The 8903-nt window shown below is 41.9% G+C and overlaps 1 protein-coding gene across 1 annotated transcript in view; it reads left to right on the top strand.

Moving 5' to 3' along the window:
• The window catches only part of LOC308099470 (aspartate aminotransferase, cytoplasmic-like), a 14184-nt gene extending 5592 nt beyond the window's left edge, over window positions 1–8592 (top strand). Inside the window, exons 3-9 of the mRNA XM_080448215.1 lie at window positions 321–444; window positions 2862–2974; window positions 3659–3763; window positions 4259–4409; window positions 4917–5082; window positions 6199–6341; window positions 7225–8592. Of these exons, the coding sequence (XP_080304341.1) occupies window positions 321–444; window positions 2862–2974; window positions 3659–3763; window positions 4259–4409; window positions 4917–5082; window positions 6199–6341; window positions 7225–7364 (942 nt within the window). The 3' untranslated portion in view covers window positions 7365–8592. The remainder of the gene's footprint in view (window positions 1–320; window positions 445–2861; window positions 2975–3658; window positions 3764–4258; window positions 4410–4916; window positions 5083–6198; window positions 6342–7224) is intronic.
• The last annotated feature ends 311 nt before the right edge of the window (window positions 8593–8903 follow it).

The following is an 8903-nucleotide window of genomic DNA, read 5'->3' as shown; positions in this document are numbered from 1 at the left end:
TGAATTCCGTAACCACTTGGTGCAATGTACTTCACAAGCAAAGCAGCTTAAAAAGCAGATTAAACTATTCATCATGGAAATAATACAATGGCCAAATTCTAATAATACGAAGTTACTTGCATCAACCTTTTTATTGCAATTTTGTGTTATTTCCCCCTTGTTTGCAGGCATACTGATTGCTTTGTCTCTACCAGAGTCAGACTACGTGTTATCTAAGCTTTTTCCGGCTCTGCATTCCTAATTGGTTCACCTTGAGACATCTGTCTGACATACGACCTTGGGGAAGAACTTAAAAACATCTCCCATGTTTTATCTCCCAGGTAGGAGGAGTCCAGGCTTTGGGAGGGACCGGTGCCCTGAGGATCGGGGCAGAGTTCCTGCGTCGCTGGTACAATGGAGTCAACAATACGGAAACTCCCATTTATGTCTCGGCGCCCACCTGGGGTTAGTATGAAGCTCGGGGCCCTCATACTTCCGTAGCAGTATTTTCCTTTAGACAAGAGGAAACGTTTCAAGGGCAAGAACACTTTGGTAGAGGTTTGGGTTGTGTAGTTGCCTAGCACATGATGTAACTCCAAGAAAGGTGTGCAAGAAATAAAAAATAATAGCTGACTTGAAATTGATAAATCTAAATATGCTCCTCATTGACTCTGCACAGGGAAGAGGCCAAACAAACGCAAACAAAGCTAATTCTGACAATACAGAACTTCACCAAACCCGGTACAATCTTTTTTATAAAATGTCAACTTCCTATTGATTTTACTAAATTTGACGCTCCGGATGTGTGGATCCAGTCTGGGTTTTCTTCCTTATAAAAATGGCTAAATCAACAGGAAGCTGACATTTTTATTAAAGTGTGTATTTGAGAGCGGTTTCACTGTACAATGCGAGTCAGTGAGGAGCATATTTTGAATTATCAATCACTAGTCAATGGAGCAATTATTGTTGGTTTCTTGCACACCTTTGGAGTTACATCATGGCATGGTAACTACACAATCCAAACCTCTACCAAATCAGTCTTGCCCTTTTTAAATGGTCACGTGTTCACCTGAATCTCATCGTTCTGTTGTCATTTCATTTATTTTGTTTATTTGGGAAGGACAGTGTACATTAATAAACGGAACATTCAAATACAGCTTAGATTGCGGTGTAAATATACAGGAGTTGGCAAGAAAGAATCCTTAGTCCCTGACATGAAACAATAAAATTGTTTGCAAAAGTGGAAAGTGTAGATTAAAGTTCTCAGTCGTCACGACTGATTTCAGTCATTTGGATTCCATAGAAGCCAGCATGTATTCAATGGAAGCATGTTGCGCACCGAAAATAGCAGATCTACAAGCTCACGACGTGTTGTGAGCTTGTTGATCGGCTATTTTCGGTCATTAGTTATTTTAAGATGAAAGAGTATTTGAAATGGTCAAACTAGCAATAGAATACAAGGTTTAGAAGCATCTTCCATTAACATGAATGGTCTCAGAAATGTCATGAAAGCAAAAGGTTAAAGGCTCAACCTGTGATTTCTTCAACTTGTTGCCTGTATGTAGAACAGCAGCAACAACATAGGTTTACAATGATAATACCTTAACATCATTACATTTGCAGTCATGAGATTTTTATTTAGCTTTCTTCCATGGGAAAAGCTTCCCTGTGGCTTTGAGAACACACTGGAATGTGTCCTTCAGCTTGTGATAGGTTGTGACTGATTCTTGTACTTGTGCCCAAACAATATTGGATTTGTACTCCTCTGTTGATAGATGTGACCATCTCAGATATTTGTTTGACTTCATGGTATGACAAATACTGTCATTACCTTGGCTAACCACTTGGCACAATGTACTTCACAAGCAAAACAACTCAAGACTTTTCTTTAAAAAAAAAAGTTAGGAATATGATGGCTGATTCCATCACTATTATTATTATTTGAACAGGGTATAATTTTGAGTTTACTTTTCATGAAATGCTTGCATGGCAATGCGTGCTTGAGCAGACAAGGGCGTTCACAAATGATTGCAAATGGCATCCAAACATCGGTAGCATCCAAACATACATCAGTTTTCCTCATATACCATCTGTCTGAAACTGAAAACTAACTGAATGCTTATCTAGCAACACACTCTTTTTTTTTAATTTTTTTTTTTAATTTTTATCCCACGATTTTGTAACCCTATTTTTTACACCCAGTGCCAATTGTCTATGTAATCCTGGGCACGACCTTCCCTCTGCCAACCTAGGGAGGCCAGGGCCGAGCTCATGCCTCCTTCAATGCATGAGAGCCAACTGACCTTCTTGTCACCTGACAGGGGAGAGTTTCCCTGGTAGGACGTAGCGCGTGGAAGGAACACGTTATTCCAACCAGTTCCCTTCCCCTCCATCAGGCGCCCCGGCTGGCCAGGGGGGGGCAGTATAGTGACCAGGATTACTGCATGTTTTTGTGAGGGTACCTACCCTAGGAGACACGGGGAGAACATGCAAACTCTACACAGAAAGGCCCTTTCGCCAACCCCACCTAGGGTATGGGCACTGATGACGCGGAGGAGAGAACACACCCCCAGCGCCCACAGCGTCCCCTGCGGGAATCAAACCCAGGACCTTCTAGCTGTGAGGCGACAGCACTACCGACTGCGCCACCGTGCCCCCCTAGCAACACACTCTTGTGGGATCTAGTATACATACTGTAGGACGTTCGCGAGATCAGACGCCCACACAGGAGACCATTTGTAGGATTTGGGTACCATTTTGCCTCTAGTGGTTCCAATTGGGATGGTGTATCTTCATAAATTAACCATCTTTGATTCAGTCTAGTAGCCTTCAGATTTTGTACATGTAGTGTAATGTGTGTTCTCTTGTCCCCTTCCTTCCAGAGAACCACAATGCGGTGTTTGCCGACGCTGGCTTCAAAGACATCAGGCCCTACCATTACTGGGACGCAGCCAACAGAGGTCTGGACATCACTGGTCTCCTGAACGACCTAGAGGTATGTCTGGGAAGGAGAGGCACAGCAACATCCTGAGTTAATTTAACTCTGAAGTAATGTAGACATGGACCTAGGGATGGGACGATAATCGCTATTCTCGTTTATCGTGAAAAAACGTATCGCAGAGATTTGAATTTATCGTGAAATTGTCCTCCAGTCATACACTAGGATTAATTGGCTTCTGTTGAGCTGCAAATTCAGTACCACTTAAACCCTCTATACTTGATAAAACTGACCTGTAAAGAGCACATTTGGTACACTCTTTTTTTCACTCTACACAAATCAATTCGGCAAATCTACAAGCTCACAATGTTGTGAGCTTGTAGATCGGCTATTTTTGGCGAACGTTTCCCCAAGAATAGGGATGCTGGGGTTCAAATGGTTAACAAAAGCTGCATTTTAAGTTTTAAGCATGTTTTGATTATCGTGATGATATCGTTAATCACAATTATTTTTACCACAATAATCGTGACATGTAATTTTCATATCGTCCCATCCCTACACGGACCTGTAATGTTTACACATACATACTTTTTACTGTGTAGTCAGACTAGGTTGAAAATAAAATTGGGTGATTATTTTCAGTGATGACTTGGATAAGAGAAAGTAGAGGAAAGGATATTAATAAGGGACAAATGTCATGATGTGACCATGTCATTTCATCCTCCCAATCTTCATCTACAGACCGCTCCAGAACATTCCGTGTTTGTCCTTCACGCCTGCGCCCACAACCCAACGGGAACAGACCCCACCCCGGACCAGTGGAAGAAGATCTCAGAAATCATGAAGGTAAAACTCATAAAAAAACCTTCAGTTCAACCTTCCACCTCCCTGAGAATCAAGTCAGACATGGCAACCAGTGTTGCCATGTTTTTCTATTAGTTGCTTGTAAATATTGGTAGTTGGCGGTTATCATTCTTTTGGGGCTTGTTGGGGCTTGTTTCAAAAGTGTAGTTGCTTATTTGGGCTTGCTTCCAAACTTTGTAATTATTGTTTAACCCAGTGGTTCTCACTCAAACATTTTCATGTCGAGGGCCAGAAAGATTTTTTTTTGGGGGGGGGAAATAGCCGATCTAGAAGCTCACAATGCGTCGCGATATGCGACGCATTGTGAGCTTGTTGATCGACTATTTTCAAATGGCCAATCTACATGGGTTTAAAGTGCTCATGTGGCCTACAGTCGTTTCTTTTGGGCTTGTTTTCATAGACCTGAAACGCATATTAACATCTGCATGCTTTTCTGTCTTTCTGTCTTTCTGTCTCTCTCTCTTTCTGTGTCTATAGAGGAGGAATCTGTTTGTGTTCTTTGACTCAGCCTACCAGGGCTTTGCCACTGGCTGTCTGGATAAGGATGCTTGGGCCATTCGTTACTTCGTGTCTGAGGGCTTTGAGCTTCTTATTGCCCAGTCATTCTCTAAGAACTTCGGCCTTTACAGTAAGTATTCTGAAATGTACCAACCTCCTGGGGCAAATACTACTTGGGGAGAAATATTACTAGCCAAATAGTGGTATATTTTGGATTTTCTTTTTCTTAACCTCGGCTGCTTGCCAAGTGTGTCAGGTAGCCAACTATCATTCTCGGGTTTTATTCTGTTAAAAAAAAAACCTAGTTGTGTTTGTAATGAAAATATCAGATGGTTAGGTAGTATGTTGTGCTTGACATTAAAAAAATAGTCTTTTGGTTTAGGGTCCTTGAATTTGAGACACACACACACACTGCAGGCTTTGCACTGAAACACATTTGTTGTTTCCTACAGTACTTTAAACATAGGACATTCTGCATATATTTCAGTGTGGGTATTCATGAATTCATTCAATATCTGAGATGAGTTGTCCATCTATAACAAAGGTTAAGTACATTGAGTTTTAAATGCTGTCCTGTGATTGCAATTTGGACACTGAGAAATGCAAGTCCTTAAGCATCTGTCTCTGTGCTCCTCAGATGAGAGAGTGGGGAACCTGACAGTGGTTGTCAAGGACAAGGAGAACCTGGCCCGTATCCAGTCCCAGATGGAGAAGATCGTCAGAACCACCTGGTCCAACCCTCCATCCCAGGGTGCACGCATCGTCGGCAAGACCCTCAACTGCCCCGAGCTCTTCGCCGAATGGTACGCTCCACAACGATGTGACATAACAAACATTATTATAAAATAATATTTTTGTATTCATATTTTCTCACATTTTGTGACTATCATAATCTCAGATATACCGTACTACAGTCGCTCCATGTTTGGGCAAGACTGACCTCATCAATATGAATTCAGATATTCACACATGCTGTTATTAGACCCCATCTTGTTTTACTGTTATGGAAACATTGTTATAGACCACCGAAGTCCTGACGTCACTCGTTCATCCCCAGGTTCGTAAAGTAATTTCGCTATGGAGAATAACATTGGGTCATCTTAGAATCGTCTCATATAAGAATTGTGGTCCAAAAATAAACAAACTGTCTCGGCGAAATTGTCAGGGAGGAGGTTCTGTATAGTTTATGATAGTCAGTCACTTATATTTGATACAGTCTGTTTCTGGGGGGAAAAAAAACTAATTCGGCGGAAGTAACATTAGCGTTTTCTCACCGTCAGTTGATGCTTCGTATCCATAAGAGTAAAACCGCCGGGGTCATTTGTTTATTTTTGGAACACAGTTCTTATTTGACGCGATATTAAATACGTCTATGGGATTCAGAATAGGGGTGGAAAACTGCGAACCAAGTAGACAAACAAAGGATGTGTAAATTACGTCAGACTTCGGTGGGCTATTATTTCCACCGAGGTTGAGGTGTGGACATTTTATTGAGGAAGACCGGAGCATGAAACAAAGAAGCAGCAGCAAAGTTTTAGGTCTCACTGTCCTGTCCCTGTTGTTGACTGGACTCGATGAATAGATGGGTGACAGAATTCAAGACGCTAATGTTTTTGAACAAACCGTATTATGCACATTTGACATTCTCAAAATTTCTCCCACAAAACTCTATTGCACCAGTGAGCCCTGCAAAAGCCCATCCAGGGCGACTGTTTGCGACTGTGATGAAAACGCATTTACATTCCATCCACTGAAGTCTGGCGAAATGAGTTGTTTGTAGGGTTGCAATCGACTGTTAAATAGGATTACTGAAGAAATGTACGGGCCTCCTTGTGTGTGTGATGAAGCTTTTGGATTCAATTTTCACTCCCGTCTCACTCTACCCTATTATAGTTTTTACTCTCATTATTTTCCCATAGGAAAGGCAATGTGAAGACCATGGCTGACAGAGTTCTGCTGATGAGGGATCAGTTGCAGGCCAAGCTGCAGGGTCTGGGGACCCCTGGAACCTGGGACCACATCACCCAGCAGATTGGCATGTTCAGCTTCACTGGGCTTAATCGTGAGTAACATGCACTGCCACACACACACACACACACATGCTGACATATCGTTGCTGTCGGGCAGAAACCTCATATCTCATTTTTTTTGTAAATTAATGCCCTAATTTGTCATACTACAGTGTTGCACTAAAGTAGCAAAAATAGCAGAGCTTGTAGATCGGCTATTTTAGAAAAAAAAATCAGGTGGAAGTTGTTAAGTTGTACCTTTTCGTGACACAAATCCTGAAACGGAAAGGTTTCTTTCCTTGGTTTTCCCGAATAGGTTGATTATAAATTTAGACTTTTTTCACCTAACAAGCCTGTTTTTCTAATCAAGACTTGCCCCTTACTACTCACTCTCTGCACCCTGACACGGCATACTTGCAGTGTTTTGTAAGCTACCGCCTCCACCTGGCACTTTGTTATTCTGTTCAGGCTTTATCCCAGGGGGGAACGCCCCTAATTCAACCTGCTTACTGCTGGATAAGAGCAGCAGGCTTCTGGACACAATCATACTGCCAAACATACTGTAAATATATTGCATCGTTTAAGCTGCTACTATATGCAAGCTTTGACGAGAGTGGTCCTGACTGAATTGGGTTTTTGGGTCAGAAAGTCAGCAGAGGATTTTGTCCTTGTTGCTGCATTAGCGACTCCTGCTGGTTGGTCGGGGCATCTGTTCATTGGGTAGCTATATGCTCTACTTCAGGGATCTTCAACAGGGGGTCCTCAGAGTTACTACAGGGGGGCATCAACATTTTTGGGTGATCTCCCCTATTCTGAGGGGAACATTAGAGCTTGTAGATCTGCTATTTTTGAAGCAAAAATCTAAAATGCCTTTCCCGGGTTTAAGGTGTTGGAGATTCTGAATGAGCGTGGTTATGTTCTGTTTTCCTACTATAGCCAAGCAGGTGGAGTACATGATCAAGGAGAGGCACGTGTACCTCATGGCCAGCGGTCGCATCAACATGTGTGGCCTGACCTCCAAGAACATCGACTACGTCGCCCAGTCCATCCACGAGACCGTCACCAAGGTCCAGTAGAAGAAGACACCTACACTCCGCCCAATTCCCGCTTCCTGTCTGCTGCAGGAAGCATCATGTGAGCCCCCCCCTTCCCCCCCTCCTTGTGTTTGTGTGAATGTTGCACTTTTCTCGACTTCTCTGATTGGCTAAACTGCTACACTGATTGTTTTATGTGATAGAACCAGCTGGGATGCCTTTCAGTTAAGGAGTCAGAAGAGTGCGTATGACTCCTCCAATCTAATGAAGTGATATTTAGAACAAAACGCACACTCACACTGTTCTCTGTGTACGTAATACTCTGTACAGTACCAGCACATAAAGTTGTAGAAGTTCAGACATTTCAGATGGTATAATTCTAGTTCTCATTGTCACCACATTACTGTGCCATCTATGGACAATACCACTCCTGTCAAATCATTTCTGGTCACACTCCTACATTTTTGTTTACCCCAATAGATTTGGTTTTTGTGTCATGTTTTGTCCCAACTATAAAGTCAGACCTGCACTTCAGTGGGTGGCGTTTGGCCCATTATTTGTCTATAGCACTGAACAAAATGACAGTGCTTTTGAGTTACTGTGAAGGAAAGGCACAAAGTCACAAAACCTTTAAATGTAACATTGGTGTATTATAGCCTTATCCTCCCTATTTTAACTGTTTTTAAAAATGCTTTTAGATTAGCTGTTGGAACAAACGGCTTAGAAGCACATTCAACTCGCTCTAGGGCGGTCGAAAGCCTGATCTATACTTGATTACGTGCCAAAAATAGCAGATCTGCAAGCTTGAAGATCCGACTATTTTCGGCGTGTGACATGTATACTCTCTATAAATCAGGCATAATATTGATTTGTCATGAGAAAGGCATTATCGGTACAGCTCTTATTGTCCCTTCCTTGTGACTGGAATGACAGCTCTTTTCTGTGTGCCTACAGGTCAAGTTGTTTTGTGTGTCTTATTTTTCTGTACCTTGTGAAACCTGTGCAGCTACAGCACATACTGTATGATTTTTACCACCCGACAAAGTTGTAACGGGCTCTGAACTCCTACTTGGTGTGCCGACAACAAACAAATAACGACTACAAATTGTTGTTGGTTGTATTTCTGTTGCAGTGCCCTTATGTTACTGAAACCCTGACTCAAAGTTGTTTGTTGTAATGAACAACTGATTAGCACATAGTCACACTCCTTCATGTGCCACTGTTTATGGCATAGAAAAATGTGTATTCAAATAAATTATAAACTATGGAACTAAGCGTCTGCTCTGTTTTCTTTTCATTACTAAAACGACCAACCAAGAAATGTGCACACAGACAAGCCTTGAAATGCTAAACCTCAATATCAGTTTGCATGATCTTTTGTCATCTAGGAAACGTAATGCAGCGAAGTGTTCAAATGCAATCTTTTTCATCCTATGACGAATATAGCTTAGAAGTTATGAAAGACAATCCGTTGATCAATAATTGTAACGTTATGTGCTCATGCTCATCCACAAAAAAGTATTTTACTTCAATGCTGTGCTGGATCCATAGCAAAGAGACTCTAGTGGAGTTTAATATGAT

The sequence above is a fragment of the Gymnoscopelus braueri genome (genome assembly GCF_963280865.1).
Source record: "Gymnoscopelus braueri genome assembly, chromosome: 2".
Lineage (NCBI taxonomy): Eukaryota > Metazoa > Chordata > Actinopteri > Myctophiformes > Myctophidae > Gymnoscopelus > Gymnoscopelus braueri.
This window is presented reverse-complemented; position numbering and strand designations above follow the sequence as displayed.